Here is a 27,989-nt window from a genome sequence, read left to right on the forward strand (position 1 = left end):
TAAACAGGACAAGAATCCAACAGTTTCCCTCATCAAAGTTAGGTTTAAAAAATAAAAATAAGCCCAGCCTAAAGCTGCAAAGACATTATGCTTTAAAATATAAACACAGTTCTTGATGAATTACAGCCATCAATTTGCTCAAAATAGTAGTCTTCAAACATACTACATCTGATCTTAAAATATCCATTTTGTCTCCCAACTCAGCTACACATTATAGTTCCCTCCAGGGCATAGATTAGCCTAATAGCTATTTTTTACAACAGCAGAATATAGATACTGCAGGGTCTTCTTCTAATCTGTACTTTCCAGAATTGGGCAGATCTTTGCACTCTGATATAAATATACGAAGTTCAGTCTCAGGGAAGCCATCTTGTTGGTAATGCTGTACAGAATAATAAAAAAAAGTTTTCATTAATAAGTCCCTTGAAAACACCTTTATTTCAAATTCAAAGTAGATCATTTGGCTACACAGGTGGGGATTTTTCTAAAGGGATAGTTCACTTGCTTCCAAGTATTTTCATGGGGATGTAGCCTCTAGAGCCAGTCTTAGGTTTGACTAAGGAAAAGTGGGTCTAGGATTCTGCAGTGCCTTTCTGGGCTCTCTTTTGTGGGTCTGATTCAACCCCAAATGGGCATGTTGAATCTGAGAGCTCCTTCCAGGTAAAATCCAGCCTGCACACCCTTATGGAGTCTGTCTTCCAGACAGACAGATTTATTTAAAGGCCTAATATTTATATCAGCTTGGGGGTCTAAGATCTCTAGAATGGGCCCTGACCAGCAAGGATCAGAAAGGACTCGCCCATCTGACAAGTGCTCTGAGACCATGGCAGCAGGTTAACATCTAAACTACGAGTTTTAGGCTTGTGTCATCCAGAGCTGTCAACTCATGTTATTTTTTGAGACCTCTGATGTCACCCTCTAATAATATACATATATAGCTCTCTGCATGCAGAGTTGAAGGTAGTGAATTTTTAGAGCACCATGGAAAGGGATTTGTACAGGTACAACTACATTCTTTCCCAGTCTCCTTGGTGACTCTAAGCAAGTCTGCCAAGCAAGTATTGAGGACAGTCGGTTCCTGACATCTGCTTCGGTAAGAATGAAGTCAGAACCCTGGCTTCGTGAGCAAGGTATTTGTAATTATCAATACATAATCCACCAACTCCTGATGGCCTTTCTCCTTATCCATTCGCATGGCATCATGTTTCATTACCCCTTTCATTGTCAGAAAGAAAAGTCCCCAAGTGGAAGTGTCTATGCCAATAGTATACCTAACAGTATAAAGTTATTAGAAATTTAAATACATATGAATATTTACTCTGCCTTTCCATATTTCAAAGGGCTCAAACTGATTTTTAAATATTCAATGTGGAGCGACAGTATGAATGATAACAGCTTTTCAAATCATGCCCTTGACTGTGTAACACACACAGGGCTCGTACTTGACACATTAATCCCCTGACTGTCCTGGAGACCAGGCCTCTGGGGTAGTCCCATGCAAGGGTTCATTCCAAATGAAGAGGTCAATTTTTCTTTATGAAAAGTGGATTTTAAAAGCTCCCACAAAATTTTGACTGTTGTTTCACTCACTCAGTATCTACTGATCCTTATAATTCTAATAAACGATTTGAAACCCTGTCTGAAAAAGCACAATTACTCAGAGACAAAACTTTCAACATTCTAGAAATTCTATTTCTCTTTCATTTCTGTTTTTAGTATCTAAAATTGAGATCCTTCTTCTCTACCCTGAAGAAAGTACCATTCCATTGATCCCCTCCCCCTCAGGTACTGTATTTTTTTTTTTTTTTTGCAGTACGCGGGCCTCTCACTGTTGTGGCCTCTCCCATCGCGGAGCACAGGCTCCAGACGCGCAGGCTCAGCGGCCATGGCTCACGGGCCCAGCCACTCCGCGGCATGTGGGATCTTCCCGGACCGGGGCACGAACCCGTGTCCCCTGCATCGGCAGGCGGACTCTCAACCACTGCGCCACCAGAGGAGCCCCAGGTACTGTATTTTATTGCCACTCTGCAAGTTCTAGGAAAATGCTGCTCCTCCTTGTTCTTGATGAACCTACCTTAATTGTTTCATACGTATCAGTGATCAGTGCAATAAAAAGACTTAAAATCATGTATATAAAGAGGCTGATGAATGAGTAGAGGTAAATCCTGCTAAAGAGCCAGACCAAGTAACTCTTCTGCTGCATGTTTGCAAATGTGGCAAACATATCATCTCCATTTATCAGCGAGAAAAGGCACTCAGAGACCATGTTCAGAGAACGGAACTGGAAAAACAAAAAAGAAAAGTTCACTTTCCTAGGTGTTCCTTCCCATTGGAGACTTTGATCATGACACCATATTAAAAATAGTGGGACTAGATATCTCAAGTTACCCCTTCAAACAAATAACCTGGGGTAACCACAAGCATTTTTTTTTAACAAGAGAAAATCACACCAAAGTTTGATAACATGTACACATTGGAGACACCCAGGAAAATGGAGTCATTCCTCCAGGCATTTGTCTTGTGATGTACCTAACATGTACATGCCCACTGTTTTTCTTGGAACAAGCAGCTCCTTCAGATGCTCCTTTTAATAGGAGCAGCCTGAACTGGAGATAGGAGAGCTGGTCTGCACCTTCAGTGCTTTTCTGAGTCAAGCTTTACCCTCCCATTTACCTTGGTAGAAAGAGATCCTTGAAATGCTTCTGTGAGAAGCGCAGGTCCCAACCATGCACACTCATGCTTCTCATTTTAAAGTTCATGCCATTTAAGGTGATGGCATTACACTCAAGACTATAACTCTGGTGAACAAAATATTCAATATTTCTTCAAGTTTCTCCCTATACTACTTTTTAAAATAAAGTCAAACTTCAATAAGACGTAACTAAATAGCCCACTCTAGTATATATCGATGAATCAAATTGGCAAGTTTGACTTCGCTGACGGTAAGAAAGACTTAATTATCTGACATATCCCACAAAAGGAGTTGAGGCAGTCAAGTGAATCAGTTATCCTCTCAAGGTCGTCTTACCTTACCAATTTATAAACTTGGCGATAGATACATTACCTACAACATTTTAAGGCTGAGCCAAAAAGTAAAAGGAGCTTATTTTAAAAGGATAACAAGCCACTGGCACTACTCTGAGAGCTTAATAACAACAAGAAAAAAAAATTGTTTCTCAGTACCTTATCGTGGTAAGGCCCCAGCACAATCCATCCACAGAAGCAGTAGCCTAAATAGATCATGGCTGCACAGCAGCAGAACCTGATGACGTTGGGCAGCGCTGCCTGAAGGGTGAGAATTAGGAGCTGGGAAAGTAAGAGACGTCATTAGATTCCCTTTGGCCTTTAGACAAAGCGGTGCAATAACTTTGAAAGAGAAATACCAGCAGCTTGGAGAACTGTGGAATTCCTTACATTGTATTTCTGAAAGAAACCAAGGTATCGGATGACTCCTAGCCACACCAGCATGGTAGAGGTACCAAGAAGTATGCTACAGACATCATAACTTGTCAGACTCTAAAACAGAGTGGAAAAAAATAATCAGTTATGTAGCAGAAATTCATTTGGGGCAAAAATTATTTGTTGAGTAGCAATGAGTCGGCACTGTTCTAGATGCTAAGGACAAAGCAGTGAACAAACAAAATTCCCTGCCCTCGTGAAGCTTATATTCTAGGGTGGAGAGAGAGATGATAGAAATAAATTAGCAAAACCCTCAGTACATTAGCTGATGGTAAGTGCTGAGGAGACAATTCAGGGGAGGGGATGAGGGAAGGCTGTATGTTGCATTTCAAATAGCGTGGACTGATCACTGAACAGGTGGCCTTTGAGTAAAGACATGAAGGGAGTGAGGGAGCAAGCCAAGCAAAAATCTTGTGGAAGATTTCCAGGCACAGGGACCTGTAAGGGCAGAGGCCCCAAAGCAGGAGGGCGCCTCGCAAGATAGTGAGTCTGGCTGGAGTGAGCTATGGGGGAGAGTGTGCAGTCACAGAGGTGAGGGGGCAGGTAGTTTCGGGCCTCACGAGTGTAATTTTAAAATTTGACCTTTTATTCTGAATAGACTGGGGAGATTGAGGCTCTGAACAGGAGTGATATGTTGGGAGCAGATTGTTGGAAGAGTGAGACGGTTACTGCAATAATGCAGATGAGAGCTGACGGTGCCTTGGACCAGGATGGCAACAGTGAAGGTGATGAGGTGATTTTTTTAAGGGAGACAAATAGGATTTCCTCTTGGATGAGATATGGAGGAGAGGGGATTAGTGAAAGAGAGGAGTTGAGGATGAGGAGTTGAGGCTTTTGTCTTGAGCAACGGAAAAGAGTTGCCATTAACTGAGCTTAGAAAGGCCATGGAGAAGCAGGTTTGGACTGTGGAGGTGGAGATTTCAGGAGTTCTGTTTCAGGTATGTTAAATTTGTGAGGCCAGGTAGACATCCAAGTGAAGATGTGGAATAGACAGTTGGATATTTGAGACTGGAGTTCAGGGAATAATTCCAAGCTGGAGATAGAGATTTGAAAATCACTGGAAAATAGACACTATTTAACACAAGGGGACAGGATGAGATCACCAAGACAGTGGCAGAAAAAGAAGGTGTCCAAGCACCGTGCCTTGAAATACTGTCACTTTCATAGGTTGGTGAGATGAGAAGGAACCAACAATGGAAAGTCAGAAGACCAGCCAGTGATTTAGGAGGAAAACCAGGTAAGTGACAGCCAGTGAAAAAGTTCATCAACAAAGAGGGTGTGCTTGCAGTGCTAAAAACTGCTGATTGGTCAAAATGAGGATAAGTAATTGATTATTGAATGTAGCAACATGAGAGGTCATTGGAACATTGCCCTGGAGTGGCAGGGCAGCCTGACTGGAACAGATACAAGAGGGAATGGGAAGCGCAGAGTCAGAAACAGGATTAAATACTCTTTTGAGGTCTTTTGCTGTATAAAGGGAAGCAGAGAAATGGGGAAGTAGCTGGAGGGGGAATAGGTTGAGATTTTGCCTTTTTAGAAAGGAGAAAAAAAAAAAACACGCTGATGGAAATGTCGTGGTAGAGAATGAGAAATTGAGGATGCATGAGAAAAGGAGGAAGAATAGCTTGACCCATGCCCTGGAGTAAGCAAGCAGGGACGGCGTCTGAAAGGCAGGAGGTGGAGAAGTTGGTCTTGGATAGTAACCTAAATAATATATCTACAGTAGCAGAGAAAAAGCAAAGCATATGGGCACTGATGCTGGCAGGCATATAAGTGAAGTGGGAATTTGTGGAATTCCTATTTTGTTTCCATTATTTTGTGAAATAGGAAGTGAGGTCATCAGCTGAGAGTGAGGATGGGGCAGGGAGTATTACAAGCTTCAAAAGAGAAGAAATATGAAATGATCAGCTAGAAGACAGGGGGAATGAATAGCTTAGAAAAATGCAGAAAGATTGTTGGACACCATTAAAGGCTCATTGAAGTTAATGGTAGGTGAGGTTGGTAAAAATAAAGATTTGCTGCAAATCTCCCCCTACTCCTCCTTTTTTGGTCCCTACAGTTAAACATCTATTCTAATGATATATACTACATTGACATATAGTGACAGCTGCTCCATGGCCTCCTAAACCCATTCTCTCTTTCTGAGGTACATGCCTGGGCTATCTCCCCCAGTTCCCTTGCCGTTAGATGTGACTAAATTCTATCCAGTAGGACTGAACAGAAATGAAGGCTGCCATTCTGAGCCAGGTTATAAGACTGTGAGAGACCTACTACCATACCAGGTTTTCCCTTCCATGGGTTGCAATCTGTTCGTGAGGCAACCCAGCATCAATCATGCAGTCTGGGTGAGCCCTTAATGGTCGGCAGAGAAAAAGATGGGACAAACTTGGATTCCTGAATGGTGTGGAGCTGAGCAACTTGCCAGCACGTAAAATCCACCCTGACTATTACATAAGGGAGAAATAAACTCCTGTCTTAACTGAGTCATTGCATTTGGGGTCTCTGCCCAGGAATCTGAACCGTAAGAGGCTCCCCACGTGGATCATACTCATATTTAGTTGTAGTCAGGCTAGAAAAATATAAATTTGAACAATATTAGTTTGAACAGTATTCGTTTTGTTTTGTCTTGTTTTTGATTTTTGTTTTGGGGGAGGGTTGATATCCAGGCTGGATTAGTCCTAACTTAAAATGGAAAACCTTGTAGTACATAAATAGGAAAAGTAGGAAAATGGGAATATTCTCAATTTAAATGGACAAAGGGAACAACGGCAAGGACTCACACAATAGTAGTTTGGCCTCACTTCCCTCCACCTACCCCCAGCCAACTCTTTTTTTGAAGATTCTGGTATTTCTTGTAAGAACAACAAAAAACACCTTTTACTTTAGTTACCTTGGAGTGTGTATGACTTTTGGTGTGTGTAAGAATTCACAGGCCCCACCCCCAGAGTTCACATTCAGTAGGTCTAACTTGGGGTATTTACCAACTACCCAAATGATCCTGATGCAGAGGACTGTGAATCACACTTTGGAAAACTCAGCCTAAAAGGTTTCTGGACTAGAATTTTACAAGTTACTGTTATTTCAGGTTTACTCAATAAAATGTTTGAAAGAAATAATTTACTCTGTGAATTCTTAACGTTTTGGAAAAAATAAATGATCATTAATGCAAATCTGATACTAACAATGACATAAATAGGAAAAAATTTTACCTTAGCTTGGATTTCCATTTTCAGAATTGATCCAGTAATGGTTAATATGTCACTAATAATAATCATAATATACCATCCATTGACGAATTCCATTCGATCAGAAACAGAAACTTCCTTCTTATAATGGAGGAGGAAAAAATTGACAAATTCCTTTCGGGAAAAGAAGGGAGGCACGGTGAATTTCTCTATCAATAAAAATGTCCATCACATTCCTAGAAAGCAGAGATCCCTACCTGCTGAAGCTGAAGTCCTTTCACCACAGATCGAACACACAGGATTAACGAAGCCAGGCATATCAGAATAACGAAGGCATCAAAGATCATCATGTAATGAGTGTTCTTCTGAACTGGAAGGAAAGTGGATTACTTGCTAATGCAGTGAAACATTAATATGGTGACATATACTTCTTTTTTTTCTTTTCATTTTTAGCCTCATTTATTTTAACGGCTGCATTGCATACTTCAGTATAGATGTACAATACTGTATTTGTAAAGACACTTGGATTGGAATCTGGTTTTCCCTGCTACAAAACATTCTCCGGGTCCTCTTTGTGCACAGGTGCAAGTGATCCCTTAAGTGGATGAATATCTAAAGATGGATTGTTGGGGCAAGGCATATGCATCTTTCTAAAAGAAAATCTAAGAAATTGTTCTCCAAAAAGATCATGAAAGTTTACATACCTACACATACCTCCACATCTGCTCCATATTCTTTAATTTTTGCCAACTAAAAGAGCAAATGATTTGAAATGCCGTCTTTACCATGTACCACATGGCCGTTTGTATTCAAGTACCATATCTTACCCTTCTGACGTTTTCGTGTGTTGTAACGCCTAAGAAAAATACCTCTCATTACTCTTTCCTAGAATTTCTGCTGGCTAGTCTTGCTTGTTATATTTCCATATATTCTTCAGGGCCAGATAAAAATCCTACAGGTAATTTTGGGGGAGAATCACGTTGAATTTATAGATTAATTTAGGAAGACTTGACATATTCATCATGTTGAATCACTTGTCCAAAACCATAGTGTGCCTTTTAATTGATTCAAGTCTTCTTTCTGCATCCTTCAGAAGCATTTTCAAGTTTTATACGGATCCTTCACACTCATGTTTAGAATAATTTAAATAATTCAAGCATTCTTGGCACAGAGACAACAAAGAGAAAAGGCTCTGATACAGATTCTTCCATGAGTATTTAAAGGAGACTAAAAGTCCTTCTTTTAAAAATCATCACAACCATCCATCAAAGATCTTTATTTATCAACTTGTAGTCTTTTGTTCTTAATACCATTAGGGTTCCTGCATATCCTATTTAAATATACTTACCTAGGTATAAAATACTTATTAAGCATCAGGTGTGTTTCTACATGTTGAGAGTATAATGGGTGAACAAGACAGACGAAGCCCCTGACCTTGTGGAACTTCTATTCTACTCCAGCAATATAAGAGAAAAAAGTGAACAAGTAAATGAACTAATTATTTTCTGACAGGAGTAAGTGATATGAAGAAAGTAAATCCAAATAGCTAACATGTATTGAGTGCATTTCCTGCCCGGCATAGTTCTAAGAATTTTATAGGTTTTAACTCACTTGCACCTCACAGCAACACCCACGAGGTAGATGTGATTATCCCACTTTGCAGGTGAAAACTGAAGCACAGAGAGGTCACAGAACTTGCCCAAGGTTCCACGGCCAGTAAGTGGCAAAGTCAGGATTCAAATCTTTGCACTCTGTCTCCAGCAACCATCACTCTGCGTTAGTGGCTCTTAGCAACCCTTGAGAACTTGTTAGGAATGCACATTCTCCTGCCTTACTCTAGACCCAGTGAGTCGGAAACTGTGTTTTCCTAAGCTCTCTAGGTAACACTAAATTTTGACCACCATTGCTGAGGGAGCTTTGGGTGGGGGAATGGGGAAAGGAAAGGTTCACTTATACCGCACAATGAAGGAAGGCCTCACCAAAGAGGCAGTGGGTTTTAGCTGAGACCTGAGTGACAAGGCAGAGTCACCCATGCAGAGCTTCTGGGAATCAGTCCTCCCAGGATGAGCAGAGCCAGGTGAAGAGAGGTGGGCAGAGGGCTGGCCGTCACATGCTCTCTTACAGAGCGTGTCTTTACTTAACAAGTTGTACTGCTCTATGCTGATAGAAAGAACTCAAGACTATTCTGAAATGAAGCATCCCGTAATTTTGTCAAGAGGCATCTAATTGTTACACGAAGGACTAAATCTACTTCAGAAAAACTTAAAATTCAAGAACCAAACATTTGAGAGAAAGCCTATGTTCCAGGCACCTTCATATGCTCTCATTTTCCCTATTCTCAAGTTTGTGGAGAAGTATTACAATGTTTACAGGTGACAAAACAGGCTTGTGTTTCAAATAAACAACTTTGTGATTGAAATAAAAGTTTGTGATTCAAGATCTTCATATATTTGAAGTTACCTATTAGTGAAAAGAATAGTAGAATGAACAAATTTTATTTTATTTAATTTACTCATGCTATCTCATTACTACATCTGAACTTCGTGAATCCATTAGTAGGAAACCCTAAAGCAATTATTATACAAGTATGGTCTGAATAAGGATTCCCTGCACATTCCTGGGTCTCACCCCCAGACCTACAGACGGTCTTGTATGAAGCTGGAGAAACTGTATCTTAGCAGGTACTTAGAATAATGCTTCTTTCCAATAGAATCTGAGACCCTCTGACCTAATCATTAAAGTCTAGCACAACACACCACTACATATCACTACAAGGGACTAGGAAATTAGATCAATTCTTCCCAGTCAGTTTTATCCAGTTCAGCTCCAAAATTCTCATTGATACTCAGTTTATACCTGAGTTTGTGTCCATATTTCCAGGAATGCACCCTTTCCTTATTTCGTCTACTTTTTTGACCTAGATAGAAGATAATTATAAGGTGTGGGATACTTCAGGGTCAAATCCTACCTGACTTCTCCCTGGCTGTAGGACCCCATGCACACCAAAATTCACTGAGCCTTAGTTTCTTCATCTGTAAAAATAGGGATGTTACCTATCTCAAAGATATTTTAAAATATTGAAGTGAGGAAGATGTAGGTGGAAGTATTATACTTATGCAATAAGCACTCGATGAACATTGGTTTGAGTATATGTGATTTTCTTTTTGCTGGGGGGATTATAAGCATTTTTTTCTTTTTGGTAAGGAGTGGGCCAGTGAGGGCACAGGGAGAAGGCAGGAAAAGCCATTGTGATTACCAATAACTTGGGAATTACTTGGAACGTCAGACAACTACAATGAATTGATCTACTTGCAGAGAATTAGGGACTTGGGTATGGTCCAATTCTTTCATTTAATGTTCCACACATCCTTGGGACAAGTCATTTAATAACCATTTAATATTATTTAATAACCACCTTTAAAACTAGTAAAATTCATCACTTACTTGATCCAGATACGTGCCAGTCTTTACATTCTCTGATGGAAATGTCATTATCTAAACTTATCTTAATTCTTCCACTGTGGGCTTTGTTGTCAAATGTTATCTGTGAAGAACAGGAAAAGGGTAAAAAACATACCTATAGTTTTTTGTTTGTTTGTTTGTTTTTATTTTATATTTTGCTGTACGCAGGCCTCTCACTGTTGTGGCCTCTCCCGTTGCGGAGCACAGGCTCCGGACGCGCAGGCTCAGTGGCCATGGCTCACGGGACTAGCCGCTCCGCGGCATGTGGGATCTTCCTGGACCGGGGCACGAACCCGTGTCCCCTGCATCGGCAGGCGGACTCTCAATCACTGCACCACCAGGGAAGCCCATAACTATAGTTTTTAAAGCCAAGATGCCTCTATGCATTAATTAGGAAACAATTCTTCCAAAGTTACAGGAGACCCAGACTCTCATCTTTGACCTGTCGCTAACCCTGCTCAACCTTGGGAAGTTCTTTTTATTTCTCTGTGAGCTGAGAAAGTTGAACTAGATCTTCCATAGAGAACATTTAGTCTCTACAATCCTGCTTCCAGGACAGTATTCAAGCCCTGAACCACTTATAAAACAAAAGAATTTCCCCCTCCTTCCCATTCTAAGCACCTCTAGATGCCCTCTTACAATGGGCAAGAGCGAGTACAAGTATGCTTTCCTCCGCCTTCCAGCAGGGCCTCAGCTAGGGATAGACTTTTTTTTTTTTTTTTTTTTAGGGATAGACTTTTAATGTTGTTGTAATTCTTACTAACACAGATGCTCATTATTTCTGTCTTGAAACATTTCAAATGGAGCTTTTTTGATTTTCCTTCTAGGACCAGATTTCTTCATCACTATAGAACCATATGTATTACAAAAGGTGTAGTCACAGGGAACCAACAGCATGTCTGGCTTCAATGATAAGCATTTTGGGACACCAGGCACCAAAGGGGACAAAGCCATACCAGAACACCTTTCATAGTTCTTCCATTGTCTTCCCCTTCTAGCTCCTTCCACTTTCCCCTTGCATACACCAAGAAGGCAAGCTAAGGAAATGAGTCTGGTTTAGGGGTTTTGTTTTTGTTTTGGGTGCCTCTCCTCTCTCAAGTCCTAAAGAAAAAGAAAAGTTCTTTTAAAGTCTGTCATTTAAATGAGTTTTATTGAAAATCTTCGTGTGGGGTAATCAGATACCACTTCAGAGTTTAGTTACTCTGTTTCTCCTCATGTTGGACTCTAAGTTTCTTCCCTTGACAAGCAACCAAGGACATTGCTAGTGTCTGCCCTTCTCCATAGCTGCTGAGGGAACCAGCCCACAGCCTCACATAAGGAAGATGCTCAGTATTATTTGAATGAGTCAGAAATCCTTGCCAAGGAAAAAACATGCTTTTCCCACACAAAAAGCCTCAGGGTCTTACAAATAGTAGGTGCTTATTAAATAAATTTTGGCTTAATGTCAATCACATCTAAGTAAGGTTTAGAAGAAGCTGAATTCTTTCAATGAAGAAGAAAAAATACTGGGTATAATAACAACAGATTAGATAGTACAGAAAAATAAAAGATTGATGAATTTGAAAACACAGCAATAAAACTATTCAAAATGAAAGAAAGAGAAAAAAAGACTGAAAAAAAAAAAAAGAAAGAAAGAGAGCTGTGGGACAACTTCAAGTGCCCAAATATGCATATTATTGGAATCTCTGAAGAGTGGGGGGAAAGAGACAGAAAAATATTTGAAGAAATAACACTGAGTAAAGGTCAAATATAATGAAAACTATAAACCCATAGATCCAAGATACTCAATGAACCCCAAATACAAAAAACATGAAGAAAACTACATCAAGCCATATCAGAATCAAATTGTTAAAATCAGAGATGAAGAGAAAAATTTTAAAGCAGCCAGAGGGGGCAAAATACATCCCACACAGAAGAACAAAGATGAAGAAGACAGCAGATTTCTTAGCAGCGACAACAGTTTGTATTGTTTGTATTTTTAGTTTGTAAAAGAGCAACATCTTTAAAGTACGGGGGAAAAAACAGTCAAACTAGAGTTCTATACCTAGTGACACAATCTTTAAAAAATAAAGGTGAAATACTTTTTTCAGACATACAGAAGCTGAAAGAACTTATTACCAGCAGATCTGCATTATAAGAAATGTTAAAGGAAGCCCTTCGTGCAGAAGGAAAATGATACCAGATGGAAACCTGGAGCTACACCAAGGAATGAAGCACTTGGAATGATAACTACATGGGCAAATATAAAGACTTTTAATTATTTAAGTTGCTTTAAAAGATAACTGACTGTTTAAAGTGAAAATAATAACAATGTATTGTTCCAGTTTACATCTGGAAGTAAACTGTATGACAACAATAACGCAAAGGCCAAGATGGGAGAAATGGAAATGGGAGAAATGTCAGGTTTTTATGCTATACATGTAGTGGTATACCATCACTTGAAGGTAGGCTGTAATAAGTTACATATGTGTACTAGAAACCCTAAAATAATAAAACAAAGAGTTATAGTTAATAAGGTAACATATGAGATAGAATGGAATCCTAAAAAATACTCAATCCAAAAGAAGGCAGAAAAAGAGAGGAATCATATTAAAAATCATATGAAATTTAAATGATGTAATAAGCACCTTAATTAAAAGGTAGAGATTTTTAGGTTGGACAAAAGAAGCAAGACTCAACTATATGCTGCCTAACAAGAAACCAACTTTAAATATGACACAAATAAGTTTAAAAGGGTGGAAAAAGATATGCCATACTAACAGTAATCAAAAGAAAGCTGGAATGGCTATATTAACATCAGACAAAGTAAATTTTTCAGCAAAGAATATGACTAGGGTTAATGAGTGCCATTTCACAATGATGAAAGAGTCAGCTCAAGTGAACACAGAATCCTAGATGTTTATACACCCAATAAAGAGCTTCAAAACACAGGATGAAAGAATTTATCAAACTACTATGAATGAATGCTAATGCACTACTTTTACATTATAAATCCAACTGGGCACACACAGGATAGGCTTAATAAACAGCTGTTGAATGAATCAAATATCTACTACATGCCATATACTTTGGTAGGTCCTTCATATATGTTATCTTCTATCTCAACAACAATTTTGTCAGGTAGGTAGGCATTAATTCTGTTTGACAAATGAGAAAACTGAGGCTCAAACCAATTAAGTAATTTGCCTAAAGTTACATAGCTACTTACTGATGAGCTGACATTAAAATCTAGGCTTGTCTGACTCCAAAGACCTTGCATTTTATATCAGGCATGCTGTCCCAGTTCATGTTTACTTACGGCAATGAAGTTGCACTAATAGCTTTTATTATCAAACTACCTGATAGGATATAAGTTCCACCACAGTTCTGTGAGATGCACTGCTAAATCCACACTGCACAGATATAGCTTGGGATAATTCTACAAGAATGGCAAAAATATGACATTTGCATGTGGCTAAAGGCCAAGTTGCTTTTACTGATGTAGTGAGTCATGACAAAGGATCTAGTGTTTTGTTTACTCAATCAACAAATATTTGAGTCACCTACTATGTTCTCTGAGGGATGAAAAGATAAAATGGTTCTGCCTTCAGGGAGCTTTCAGTCTAGAAGAGTTGATGATAAAGACCTACAAAATTCTAAAACAAAGGAAAGGCGGTAAGACATACAAAATACAAAAATGAAAACAAAATCTGGGAGTTCAGAACACAGAATGTATTGCTAACTGAGGAATCACAAAAGGGTCCATGAAGGAGCTGTGAGTTGACCAAAGCCTTTAAAGATTATAAGACTTCTGAAAAGTATCATTTTCCATGAGAGACAGAGAGAAAGAGAGAGGCAGACAGACAGACAGAGATACAGAGAGAGAAGAGAGAGGACTGTGTATAATAGCTCAATTTTTTAAAAATCAAGTAATTTTGAAAATTCATAACTTGCTGGTTAATATTAAGATCAAAATCTGTAGCCCAAATAAAAACAGTCTTATAGAATTAGTGCTTTTTCTTATTAAGTAATATGCATAATTATTACATTGTCCTATATTCTGAAAATATTTTTAACCCCCATTTCTGAAAACTTGATTTCTTACAGCCAATCAGTTGAGTATCGTGGACATAACTTTTGATACAAACTACTGCTGAAGTAATAGAAATTTGGACCACATGAAGGCAAGCTGTTATCAAATGCTGTCCTGCATATGCCGATACAGCATTGTGTTACTACTAACTCAGATCCTCGTGAAGTGATGAACTCACATGAGGGGCATCTTGTGCTGCCTAGAGAGCATCAAAAGCTCCATCTGCAACTGGAAGACAGAGAACATAGATGTGATAGGATAGGCTGAAGGCGAGGAAGCTAACCAGAGCATTAGAGGCAGCACAAGGGAGGCACTGTGAGCAAAACCCAAAGGCTACAAACATCCACAGTGAGGAAACTCGGTAGCAAGAACCCTTGGCAATGACCTTAAGCAGACTGCCACCGACTGCTGAGAGCTGACCATACAGAGCCTACAAACCTCTGTTCCTTTTGTATTTGAACACCTACTCTGTGCCAGGCACTGATCTTGGTACTAAAGACACAGCAGTGAACAAGACAAGGTCCCTGCCCTCGGAGAACTTACAATGAGGTACAGAAGACAGATAATTAACAAGTAAACAAGTTAGTACAGTAGCCACCCCTTATCCATAGGGGATATATTCCAAGACCCCTAGTGGATGCCTGGAACCGCAGATAATACCAAACCTTATATACAATGTTTTTTTCCTATACATACATACCTATAATAAAGTTTAATTTATAAACTAGGCACAGTAAAAGAGTAACAACAATAACTAGTAATAAAATAGAACAATTATAACATATACTATAATAAAAGTTATGTGAATGTGGTCTCTCTCTCTCTCTCAAAATATCTTGTACAGGGCTTCCCTGGTGGCGCAGTGGTTGGGAGTCCGCCTGCTGATGCAGGGGACACGGGTTCGTGCCCCGGTCCGGGAAGATCCCATATGCCGCGGAGTGGCTGGGCCCGTGAGCCATGGCTGCTGAGCCTGTGCGTCTGGAGCCTGTGCTCCACAAGGGGAGAGGTCACAACAGTGAGAGGCCCGCATACCACAAAAAAAAAAAAAAAAAAAAAAAAAAAAAAAATATCTTGTACAAATTAAGTGCCTTTTTCCATCTTAACCACACACTTATCACATACTTTGGACATAATTTTTGCAGTTTGGGGTGCAACAGCAAAACTAGCATGGATTTCTTTTTCCGTCTTCACAATGTCATGGATAGAAGATTTCTTCTTCCTGTAGATTTAGCAACCTTAGCATACATTTTTTTTTCTTTCTTTATTAAGTTGAGAGCTTTCACTTTTTCATTTAAAGGAATCTTTTAGCATATCAGAATTGCCAGCATCACTACTCTTGCCCTTTGGGGCCATTATTGAGTAAAATAAGGGTTACTTGAACACAAGCACTGTGATACTGGGACAACCGATCTGATAACTGAGACGGCTACTGAGTGACTCACGGGTGGGATACACTGGACCGAAGGATGATTCATATCTGGGGAGGGTCAGAAATTTTTCATTATGCTACTCAGAATGACATGCAACTTAAAATTTATTTCTGGCATTTTCCACTTAATATTTTCAGACCGAGGTTGACCTAGGGTAACTTACCTCAGAAAGCAAAACCGCAGATAAGAAGGGACTACTTCATAACCAAATAGAGCTAGCTGAACCAATGCTTCCCCTGTGCACATCCAAGTGGGATGGGAACATCCTATACATTTGATCACCCCTTAATACAAGTAAATAAGCCTGTAACTAGATAAAACTATTTTTCTCCAGATAGGAATCAAATTCAGCCCAGCCCACACTTACAGTCAGAGTAAAGTCGTAACAATCCGGGAGCTCGTGATGACGAATAGTCTGCAGATTAATGGCCTTCAATTTAAACTGCAGCTCCACTGTTATGAGTCTAGAAGACAGGAGACTTCAGTGCAGTGAAAACGTATACACACAAACATGAGTTACACTCCCATCTGTTCCCTCACCTGTGAAAGTCCAGCAGTAACTTGAGTTTTTCTTCTAGTGTTCCAACGTGAAAAGGTTCATCTGGCGCCACAAAGAAACATTCTGCCATAGAAAGGAACAAACCATAATATAGCGCCTAAAATAAATATAGAAAACTGCATCTTGAAAGGATCATATGTTTAAAACTAGACACTCAGATTCTGGTAATTTTGTAAATTAAGATTTTTAAAGCTAAACATCCTTACCACGTGGTTACAGTGATTTATTTGTTTTTAATACGTGACTATAACATTTCTGGAGTGGATGGGGGTAGAGAAAGATCTGAACTCTATCTCACTAGTCTTCTATAGAATGCCATCTTCCTTTCTGTCCTTTTAAGCCTGAACTTTGAGGCCCTTCTTCCTTTTTGTATCCTAAGCATATGTTTGAAGCATCTGTAGCGTCTAAGATAAAATTTTCTACGTTTAAAGGGTCTTTTTAAAAAAATATTATGCTGACAATTTTTCCTCAATAAACACTGTTTTAAAAAAGGAAGATAGCATATTAGAAGGTTTTCACTAGTCAGTACTATACCCTTTACTATTCTTCTCAAAGAAAAAGTCCCAGTGGCTATTGTTAAAAGTACTTACTTTTTGACTCGATGACCTAAGCTAACGTTTTAGATACAAACTGCAAATAGAACTTTGCTAATAAGAATAAGCTGTGCTATTCTAAGCTCTGGTTTTCACTCCCTGCCCGGCCCCCCAGGCCCAGCCTACCCCAAAGACACTGAATAGTGAAGCGCTGGTGAGCAGAGAGAGTTTTATATACATCAAGAATTTGCAAGCATACTGTTTTATAAGGACAATATCTGTCTATTTAACTGGCTGATCCAGCAGAGAGGCTGTGGAATAAAGTGGCTAAGGGCATGGCCTGGGTCAAATTTCAGCACTGCCTCTTACTAGCTCCATCACGAGCAGATCACTTAACCTTCTGAGCCACACTTCAGTCTTCTATAAAACAAGGATAATAATAAACTTGCCTCGTTGGTTTTTGTGGGGGGTTTTGTTTGTTTGTTTGTTTTAAGAATCATGAGTTATAGTGAAGTACCTGACACAACTCTGATAAAGTTCTTACTATGACCTAATAGCACAGGCCAAATCAATGTTTTCAGAGATGAAATTAGTATAAATAAGTATAAATTGATTTATAAATAAGTATAAATCAAGGAGTTAAAAATGGAAGTTCTAGCTTATAGAAGAACATCACCAGTTTCAATTTCTGGATCAATGTCAAAGGTATCATTTCCAGGACAGATGTTTCCTTGCTTGTAGAAGTGCTGACAGATGGCCATGGCTGACTGCTCCGTGCCCTTGTTCTCGTAAGCGTGATTCCCAACTGAGATGTTGCGTAGCTGCAAGTACTTCAACGAAAAAGAGAAACAGAAAAAGGGGAACATCCAGACAGGTGGAAGTGAAGCCACGATTCCCCTCCCTCCCTGCCTTTGAAACGGCAGGTTCCCACCTCCTGTCCATGTGGAGACTTGCATGCTAATATGCAGAGTAATTAACATGCTACTGTGCACCAGGACCGCAGAGGTCAAAGAGCACTCTTGAATTAATTAGAGTTCTGGGTTCAGGTCTCATTTCTGTGACCTTGAGCAAGTCATAGACTTTATGAGCTGCTGCTTTCTTACCTGCAAAATTAAAGGCTTAATTTAACCTTAAATAAATTCTCAGGTTCTTTCCTCCTTTAAAGAACTATGTTTAGGAACTGACTTTTACATTTAATGTGAATATAAATTTTATTTATCTTTGAACTATTTCCTATAAAGTCAGAGTTCTGCTTTACTATAGTATAGGAAATGGGATAAAAATTGTTCCAGGGTAACCAGCAAAACTTTGTCTAAAAATAATGTATTTTTAAAATCTTTATCTTTGTAAGAACACAGCTTGGTCACTTTTATAGCAATTTTCTCTTACTGAAAGCCCTCCCATGGCTTCCTGTCTCTTAAAATAAACTTCACAGCTCTTTTCCAGGGCCTGTTAAGCCCTGAGAGACCTTATAGCCCTATCCCTGGCCCTTCCCTTACTCCTTTGCACAGTTGCCTTAAACATACTAAATGCTTTCTAGCCTCTAGGGCCTTTGCTGTTGCCACTCCTTCAGCCTGAAATATTCTTCCCCAGACTTCAAGTCCCCGGAGAGGTCTTTTCTGACCATCCTGAGTCCATTGTTAATATTTTATGCCACTTGATTTTTTTTTTCATAGCACTCATCACTGTTGGAAATCAACTGATTTTGGCTAAACTTGTTTAAAATCCATCTCCTCCATTAGAATGTAAGTTCCACAGGGCAAGGAATTTATCAAGCCCACTGCTCTAACCCCAGCACTTAGAACAGTATTGTAGGTAGATAGGGCAGGGAAGGTCCCTGGAGAAAGAGAACAGGCATGGCTTTCTTGACATAAGAGAAGCCATTTTTGGCCTAAGCTTTTTTGTGATCTAATGCTGGTCCTTGAACAGGTCTCAGTAATTAATAATATTAAGGGAACAATAGAATGCAGAAACAGGCAAGAGAAGTAACAACAGCAAAGATAATACATCAATTGTAAAGATTCTCAGTTCTGTTTCAATGGTAAAGATTAGCCCAAAACACTTAACTGCCAGGTCAACTGAAATCGAAGGGATGATGATGTTAACCTTTTCTGACCCTCGTGACTTCAATCAACTAAAACTTGGACTCTGTTGACCGCCCAAGCCCCTTCATGATTATACACGTACCCTTAGCTTAAAACTTCCCCAATTTTGCTGTTTGAGGAGACACTGCTTTGGGAAAGATCCCTGGTGTTCTCCTTACTTGCTGCAAGTAATAAATCCTTCCTTCTCCTGACCTTTGGCTCGGTTGTGTCTTTTGGTGTGACATCCACCAAGAGGCAAACCCAGTTTTCAGGTAACAGTATGAGACACAGTCAAATTAACAGTGAGGTGAAAATCACTATAACGTGATAGTGCAGGGGTCCCCAACCCCCGGTCCGCAGCCTGTTAGGAATCAGGCTGCACAGCAGGAGGTGAGCAGCAAGTGAGCAAAGTTTCATCTGCCGCTCCCCATTGCTCCCATTACCGCCCAAACCATCCCCAATGCCACTGGTCCGTAGAAAAACTGTCTTCCAAGAAACCGGTCCCTGGCGCCAAAAAGGTTAGGGACCGCTGTGATAGTGGATCTTTGTTCGCTAGAGCTAAACTATGCACACCAAGATGGTAAGCTGCTAGGATAGGATTTGCGATTATGGCACCAACCTTTCTGCGAGCATTGGGATTGTGAAAATGAGCCAGAAATCTACAGTGATATAATTAAGCTGCATAACTCATTAAATAGCATTATGTCCTACATATAGGGGGAAATAGTATAATGCTGGAGATATTCAGTTTTGATCTGTTTGTTTTCCATACAAGGAAATAAGTGTCTTAAATCTTTATAAAGCTACTCTGAGCCAAACTGGTAGTTTTACATCGGGGTGTCGGGGAGTAAGAGGTAAACAGTACATTAAATGAAAAAAGACGTAAAAGATATTGAATGCGGTAAAGTACCAGGGTGCCTGGAATAGGGGATGTGTACCGGGAGGTAAAGCCAGAAAGGCAAGCAGGGGTCATGAAGCAGTCGCACCTACATGGGGCCCTGTAGCCCTTCTGAGCACGCGATCCTTGTGAGGCAGTCCCCACAGGACTTACTTAAAGATCTGAACCTCCTACCTTAGAAACTTGTGTCTTAAACCTTGTAAGACCTCGAGACACAAAAGATCCAAAGTGCAGGGCTTCAGGTACATGCTAACGTTATAAGTGATGCTACAGCCAGACTTCCTTGCTATCTTAATAAGGCTCCTCATGGAGGTCTGAGCACCTGCAGGAGATGGATGTTGTAGGCAAAGAGTGTTGCCTGCCACTCCAATAAACAACAAGTGTTGCCTGCCATCAAGCCTTCAGCCACTGCAGTGGCATCACGGGTGTGCTCTGAGGGGAATTCAGGATAGAGAAAAACAGATTACTGGTCCTGGATAGTTAAGATGCGTATCAAAGGAATAACTGCCATGAGCCCAGGCTCTTGCATCTTCCCATACATAGAAAGGCACTAAAATCATTAATTTGAGATATCTGGGGTTTTTTTTATGATTAGCAGTAATCTTTTGATGTTTCATTACATGGGTTTTTGTTTGTTTGTTTGTTTTGTTTTGTTTCAGCAAAAGCCCTCTTTGGATCAGTCCCTCAGAGCTATCTGAGAGGCCATCTTCCCGGGCTGTAGTCTGCAGCGATGTCCTTGAATAAAACATAGTTCTCAGCTTTTAGGTTATGCTTTTTTTTCAGTTCGGGGGCAAGTGGCAGGACCATGTCCAGCTAAAGGGCAGCTCTGGAGCCTGAGTCAGAGGACTCTGGGACCGGAATGTGGTGTGGGACTATCGCTGAAAGGCAGGTGACCTGTAGGACTGACTGATGGGGCACCTAACTGGCTATGGCCTCTGTGGGGCATTAATCAGGCTGGACATCTGTCCCTACTCGCCTCTGCAGCTCTGCCTTGAGGGAAGTAGTTTTTCACGCAGATCCATGGGCCCCGGGTCACCCTTTGGAAGACAATATAAAAACACATTAAAGATCCTTACCTGAGTAATGTAGCACCCAAAGTAAAGCAGATTAAAACCGACTGCTCCTTGATTATAGATGGATTTTTTGTGGCCCCTCTGTGATCACCTGATCTCAACACATGAATCTTTTGAGCTCTTTCATTCATTCACAAACATCTGAGTGCCTGGGGTGTACCTCCACCTTCCCGGAATAAATATATTCATATGTGGCACTTAACACTGTTATATGTATAAAATGAGGAGTATTATGCAATCAAATCTGTGATTTTAGATGAATCCTTTAGAAAACAGTCAAGAAATGGTAGGGAGGGGAAGGAGGGAAGCCAACCAGAAGTAGGGATATACAGACTATGTTTGAGCTGCAAGAATAAATGGTTCCAAGACCCTGAGACCTTTAAATCTAAGCAAGTGATCAGAAAGAGAAACATGTCTGTGGAGCAGGTGGGAAGAGAACAGGAACCCGTTTTGGTCGGAGTGGTTCTGAGGTGCTCCTGAGCTGCCTGCATGCAGCAGTGTGAGCAAATGGTTCAGGGTCACCTCTCCTGGCAGTGGCTGAGGCTGTGTAGAGGAGGAAATTCTGTACGAAAAGGACAAACTTTTGAGGACAGCCTTAATTGAAGGGGCGGATGAAAGAAGGAACCCAGTAAAGATGGCCCAAACATGACTGATTGCTAAGAGCCAGGACATAGTATAAAAATAACTAGGTCTTTGATATTCAAATACATAAACATATAGACTAAACCAAAGTGATGCTGTTATAACCAGTGTTGGGTCAGGATGAACCCTAGAGGTTATGCAGTTAGATGGCATTTTAGGGCTCTACTGTTCAGGAAAACTAATTAGTCATGGAACGAGCTCTAAGGACTGAGAAGCTACTGTCTTATCTGTTCATTCTCCTTGGTGACTATCACCGCAATTATCAAGAGATTTCCTTACAGAAAACAAAGATCTTTCTTTCATATCAGTCTATATTTTCTCTATTCAGTTCTCTGGAATCGTGTAGAATAACTGAACTCATTAACAACTAAAACTTTATTTATGAATATTGTGATCAAGATACTTTTTTTTTTTTTTTTTTTTTTTTGTGGTACGCAGGCCTCTCACTGTTGTGGCTTCTCCCATTGTGGAGCACAGGCTCCGGACGCGCAGGCTCAGCGGCCATGGCTCATGGGCCCAGCCGCTCCGCGGCATGTGGGATCTTCCTGGACCAGGGCACGAACCTGTGTCCCCTGCATCAGCAGGCAGACTCTCAACCACTGCGCCACCAGGGAAGCCCTCAAGATACTTTTTACCTTCAGTTTAAAATGCCTGAGAGTGATGTAGAGAACAAATGTATGGACACTAAGGGGGCAAAGTGGGGCTGGGGGTGGTGGTGGTGAGATGAACTGGGAGATTGGGATCGACATATATACACTAATATGTATAAAATAGATAACTAATAAGAACCTGCTGTATAAAAGAAAATAAAATAAAATTCAAAAAAAAATAAAATAAAATGCCTGATAGCGCCCAGAAGATGGTAGGGAGTCACTTGCCCTAAGTAAACCCCACCCCAATTAATATTATCTACCTATATACTAGCACAAGGAATCTACATGCAATTCTGTAAAGAACATGGAAATCTGATAAACAGAACGGCCTGACTGTCAAATATTATATTTTTAAGACTGCTCTTAAAAAAAAAAAAAAAAAAAAAAGACTGCTCTTAGGCTTACTATATAAAAAAGGTAAAAATGTTTTAGGAGGAATTTAATGAACTGTTTACATCTTGCCTCTACCCGCCCCTCCCGCCAAAAACCAAACTACCAATTTCATTCAGCGTAGCTTTAGATGAACTTAATAATCTTAAAACAAGAATCTCAAAGCTGAATATCTCCAGCATTTTACTATTTTTTACCTTACAAATTGTAGGGCATATTTCTATTTAACAACATATGCAGCTTACTTGTATTACTATAGATTTCTGGCCAATTTTTGTAATCTGAATGCGATCAGAAAGCCTTAGCGTCATAAATACGTATTTTATCTCACTATGCATAGTTTGTCTCCAGGATAAGGACAGCCATAATTGGACTAGAATAATTTTTTGAAGAAGAGTTGTAATGTTTTTGAAATGTTATCTACAGACTAACTCAGGTTAGAAATACTGACTTCAAGAAAGCTTCCAACGATTCCCACAAAATAGGAGATTTGGGACTTGAGAAAGTACTATTTGTAGCAAAAACAAATTGATCAGAAACTCTGAATAGAAACTTGAATCAGCTATATGAAAAACAAGCTTCCTTTTCAAGGCAGTTAATCAATATTACAATAAAATCATTGTCACGTATGACGTAAAGGCCTTACTTATTTTTTAAATGAAATTTCAGGTTTGGGTTACTATACAAACTCTGCAAAGTTAATATTCTCATTATTTGTTAAGGGTCCCTGAAAGTATAAGCTCTGAAGACTTAATGACTACTTACAGCCAAGGTCATGGTTAATCATTTTAAACCTTTGAGGTTCTTATGCCAAGCCCTAGCTCTGACTCTTTTAATTAAGTCTTTAAAGTTTCTGTCTTTCTGTTACTAAAGAAAAGCTTTTCTCAACTTCTAGTTCTGTTAAAGTTTGTTGGCAACGTTAAAAAAAAATTTAACTGTTTCATACATGTCATTTACATATTTCATTTAAAAATGTTCACCCTTCTACAACTGAATGTCAGTTTCTATTATGTACATTGCTAACAATTTTCCAGTCTAATTTTTTTCCCAAGTGAAGAATGCATGTGTTTGATTTACCTGGTTCACTGCGAAGATGATCTGATCGTATACATCACTTTGTGTATACACTGCATATGTGTCATCCATTCGGTCTATATATCCTTTTAGGAAGAGGTGTTTGAATGCTATAGTGTTCTCTTCCTTGAAAGCTACCACCATCTGGTTACTTAGCCCAAAAAAGATCAGCTTAAAAGAAAAAAGAAAAAGTAAGAGGGTCAAAAAGTAATGAAATAAAAGTTCTCTATAAAATCATCTATTCAAGATTCAATGCCTAATTAATCCTGAATATATTCAATAGAAATTAAAAGTTTGGCAGCTGTGAATTAATTTGTCCTTAAAGATAAGGTGGGTTTCTAGTTTTAAAATAAAAGAAAGCAATTTTGCATACTTTCAACATTTATTTTCATGTATGATCCCACTTATGACATTTTCCCTACCAACAAAAGCTTTAGGAGTTCAGAGAAGCCCTTTAGGAGTTCTTTAGCTCAGAGAAGCAAGGTAACTGACTAAGGAAGTTGGAAGGTTTCTCTAAGGAAGAAAGAATAATAGAAACCCTGAAATATGTGCATAACTTGGTCAGGGGACATTTGAGGAACACGGGGGAAGGGCCAAGAAGGTCGAGTTGAACTTAGCACTTTGGGGGGACGTTGAGGACACCAGCACAATTCAATGAGAGAAATAGTGAGAAAAAATGTGAAGAGAAAGACTGGAGTCAGATGGTGCAGGGGCTTGAATGGCAAATAGAAGAGTTCAAAATGAATTCTGTAGAACAAAAAGGTCTTGAAGCAGGTGTACAATACAACCTAAGAAATATCTTACATAAGTTTAAGTCCTATAATCAAACTAGGTCTAATTACCAAAACTGTGACAATAAGGCCAAAAATAAAAATATTCTTTCAACTCATCTCTAAATTAAAGTATATTAACATAACATATCCTTAACATTCATGCAGGATTGACCCCAGAGTTTTACATGAAACTCAGCTGTCCTCTTGCTCTCTCTCTCCCATACACACACACACATACACACACACGTGTGTGCACGCTGTAAGTTTAGAACATATATTTTGACTTAGCAGAGTAAGGGGGCAACGTATATTGTATACGGAAAAGGGGAACAACACTGAAAACCTATGTTCCATACACTATCGCAGGAAATTTCTTCACACTAATACCACAGCATAGTTCCTAATACACCCATTTTACAGATGCATACATGAAGACTCAGAGAAGTTAAATAATTTTTACAAGTCACATCAGTAGCAAGTATATAGTCAAAATTCTAGCCCAAGTCTAACAGACTAAATCCAAGCTCTAACTATCCAAGCTCATGTTACACAAAGTATCCAGGGTCTGATCAGGGAAAAATAGAGACAGTAGACCAATCTTTTCACCTCTCACCTCCCCTTGTGACGTATGCCCTGTATCCCACACATATCATCACTCTCTACCTAACTCGACTCTCATTTCTAAAGATCCTCTTTAAGCTGTGTCCTATTCAAATCTCAGTAAGATGATAGCTTGATATTCCAGGGATTTTACATCTATCGAAGCTGATGATCAAAAAGCCTCCAGAGAATTCCCAAAGATATTTTTACTGATTCATTCAAATATATGAATACCTTCACAAGCCAGCACCGAGCTAGAAGACACAGTTCCTGCCCTCCAGGGCCTAGGGGCAGACAAGAGTACAACTGGCAGAGAGAACTGCTATAATTCAGAGACTGAGCCAGGCAGTGTGAAAGGGAAACTTTTAGTAGGGTGCCTATCATCATAGTCATCTTTCTTTTGCTGCTGCAGACAGAAATACCACTGTCTTTTCCCTGAAAAGAGGAAATCTGTCATCAAGTCACCCTCATTTGCTCAATTACAAAGTCTTTATGTAATTTTTGTTTGATTCTTCCAATGTAGATTAAGGAAACATCACAGTTAAGAAAAACCCTCAGCTACTAAAAAAACTTACCTAAATGCCTTTTATATGCTTATTACTAACAGGCTTAACATCTTAAACTGTTAGTCAATTTTCCTCTTGACCACCCTAGGAAACACAGGAAAGTTAGATGAGCTTCCTAAATCTTTTAGGACTTGAGGATATGGGGAGGTGGAAGGGTAAGCTGGGACAAAGTGAGAGAGTGGAATGGACATATATACACTACCAAACGTAAAATAGATAGCTAGTGGGAAGCAGCCGCATAGCACAGGGAGATCAGCTCGGTACTTTGTGACCACCTAGAAGGGGTGGGATAGGGAGGTTGGGAGCGAGGGAGACACAAGAGGGAAGAGATATGGGGACATATGTATATGTATAACTGATTCACTTTGTTATAAAGCAGAAACTAACACACCATTGTAAAGCAATTATACTCCAATAAAGATGTTTAAAAATTTTTTTAAAAAAGAACATAAGTCTTAGAGGGAATAGAATCTGAGTTTGAATCTCAGTTCTATTCTTCTAGTTTCCTGACTACGACAGGTTATTTTACTTCACTAAGCCTCAGTGTTTTCATGTGTGTAATGGGGATACTACTACCTAACTCTGATTTGTTTTAAGAATTGAATGTGATGATATAAAATGTTTAGGCCGAAACACAGTAAACACACAAGTGGTACCTATCATTCTAGGTAGAAAATATTCATGTTCAACTGACACAGGCTTTCCCTCCAACTTATCAGAAACAACACAGATAAATATTTTCACTATTGTGACACACCACATTATCAGCTGGAAGTTAAGAATTTCAATTCCAGCTCGCCAAATATACTGAGAACTGAACATCCATTTTTATGTTGATATGTTAGAGGGCGAGAACACGTGTCTCTAAAGTCTTGATTCCACCAGTGGCAGTACTAGTCGGTACTAATCATATGGCTCTATAAATATCAGTTCCTTATTCTGTAAACCAAAGGATTCCAGTATTTATCCAATAGAAGTATTGTTGAAATTAAATGAAATAATGTCCTGGAACAAAATAATCACTCAAATGACAGTTTCCTTTACATAACACCTAGCATCAGAAACGTAGGCAAGAATTTCACCAGCTTCATATGACTGTAGAAATAGCCTTAGCTTCTAACACCTTAAGCATTTGTTCTCAATTATCAGTTAAGATTAGCAATTTCGGAGTTAAAAAAATTCTCCTTGAATACCAGTTGTTTATGTGCTTATGCATTTTTCACCAAATTACGTATCACGTCTATTTTTCCTATTAAAATCTTTTATTTTTGCCCCTTTGCTTTTAACAAGAGATAGTTACTCTCACCAGCAGGAAAACATACCTTCACAAGAGTAAATCATAAGTATATATAAAGAATCACAAAACATAATTTCCTATATTTGGGCTAAAATGTTAAGAGAAGGCAAGGAAATGAGATTCAACAGCTCCTGAAATGAAGTCTCATATTTCACTACCTATGCTACTCCTTTTAATCAACTCCACATTCTTCCACTTCAGGGCTCCCATGATCACAGGGATGTGAGAGTCCAAATAGTCTTAACAAAAATCCTGAAGTTTCTGAAGAGACAGAAATTCTCAGGAAACTAACTAGGGGAAAAAAAAGAATCCTCTGGTTGGGCAATAGCTAGTTTCCACAGTTGATTTAGAAACCTTCAGCTAAGCTTCTTGATTGGAAGCCAAATATTAAAATTTTCTTTTCCTGCAAACCAATTACATTATGTGAGTAAAATTATAACTTCATGAAAGATGAGAAGGAAAAGAGTTAGAGAAAACAAAAAAACCAAAGTTTTCTTTCACAAATATTGAAGTGGGAGGGTTTAAGATTGCATATCTCCTTAATTATTGTTCTTTATTATGCATACAGTTAAAAGCTATAAAAAATAAAACAAAACTGTCCATAGTTCTCTTTGTTAGTAAAAGAAGACTTCGCTAATCTCATGATCTGAGATCGTTACCTGGATGGTTACCATTGCCATTTTTAGAATTTGTATGGCAAGTTTCCACGGTTTTCTACCTCGAGCCCAGAACTTCTCACAAGGATTCATGAAAAAAAATTTGAGTTTTCGCCTCATCTGGTCTTCTAATAGAAGCTCCTCAGAGGGAGATGTATGCTGGTTAAAAGTGCAGCGATTTTCTTCTTCATGAGAGCTGCAGCTACTTATAACAGCCTCAGGATTTGCCATCTCTAGGAGGAAAAAAAAAAAAAACTGTAAATGAAGGCAACATCTATGTTCTTTGCTATTGCAGGATAGTTGATGAAGTCCAGACAAAAGATCAGCTTTCAAATAAGCACCATTGTTCTCAACTGCACTTTTGAAGATCAATGGTACAGGATAGAAAGCCCAGAAATAAACCTGACACACCTATGGTCAATTAGTCTATGAAAAAGGAGGCAAGAATATACAATGGAGGAAAGACAGTCTCTTCAATAAGTGGTGCTGCGAAAACCGGACAGCTACATGTAAAAGAATGAAATTAGAACATTCTCTAACACCACACACAAATAAATGGATTAAAGACCTAAATGTAAGGCTA

General features: G+C 39.2%; 1 protein-coding gene across 2 annotated transcripts; it reads right to left on the reverse strand.

Annotated features, from left to right (window-relative positions):
- Positions 1–27,637, reverse strand: MCOLN3 (mucolipin 3). 2 transcript variants are annotated; one of them, XM_032645425.1, is made up of 12 exons: positions 27,410–27,637; positions 23,518–23,685; positions 17,377–17,530; positions 16,149–16,230; positions 15,976–16,072; positions 10,089–10,188; positions 6,902–7,014; positions 6,669–6,818; positions 3,415–3,516; positions 3,184–3,306; positions 2,075–2,281; positions 1–382 (listed from the first exon to the last, which is right to left on the reverse strand). In XM_032645425.1, exons 1-12 carry the CDS (start codon positions 27,635–27,637, stop codon positions 248–250), a joined length of 1,659 nt encoding a protein of 552 aa, XP_032501316.1. In that variant the 3' UTR covers positions 1–247. The 2 variants fall into 2 exon arrangements, with proteins under 2 accessions (XP_032501316.1, XP_032501324.1); XM_032645433.1 differs by lacking the exon at positions 23,518–23,685.
- Between the last annotated feature and the right edge of the window lie 352 nt (positions 27,638–27,989).

Source organism: Phocoena sinus, chromosome 1 (genome assembly GCF_008692025.1).
Source record: "Phocoena sinus isolate mPhoSin1 chromosome 1, mPhoSin1.pri, whole genome shotgun sequence".
NCBI lineage: Eukaryota > Metazoa > Chordata > Mammalia > Artiodactyla > Phocoenidae > Phocoena > Phocoena sinus.

What these genes read in the sequence shown, in the direction of transcription:
- MCOLN3 (XM_032645425.1), bottom strand. Translation starts at nt 27,637, where the DNA reads ATGGCAAATCCTGAGGCTGTTATAAGTAGCTGCAGCTCTCATGAAGAA. An exon ending in TTACTGCTGGACTTTCACAG is followed by an intron (nt 16,073 to 16,148) that starts GTGAGGGAACAG and finishes CCTGTCTTCTAG; the next exon opens with ACTCATAACAGTGGAGCTGC. An exon ending in TGGGGCCTTACCACGATAAG is followed by an intron (nt 2,282 to 3,183) that starts GTACTGAGAAAC and finishes TTGTTTTTCCAG; the next exon opens with TTCCGTTCTCTGAACATGGT.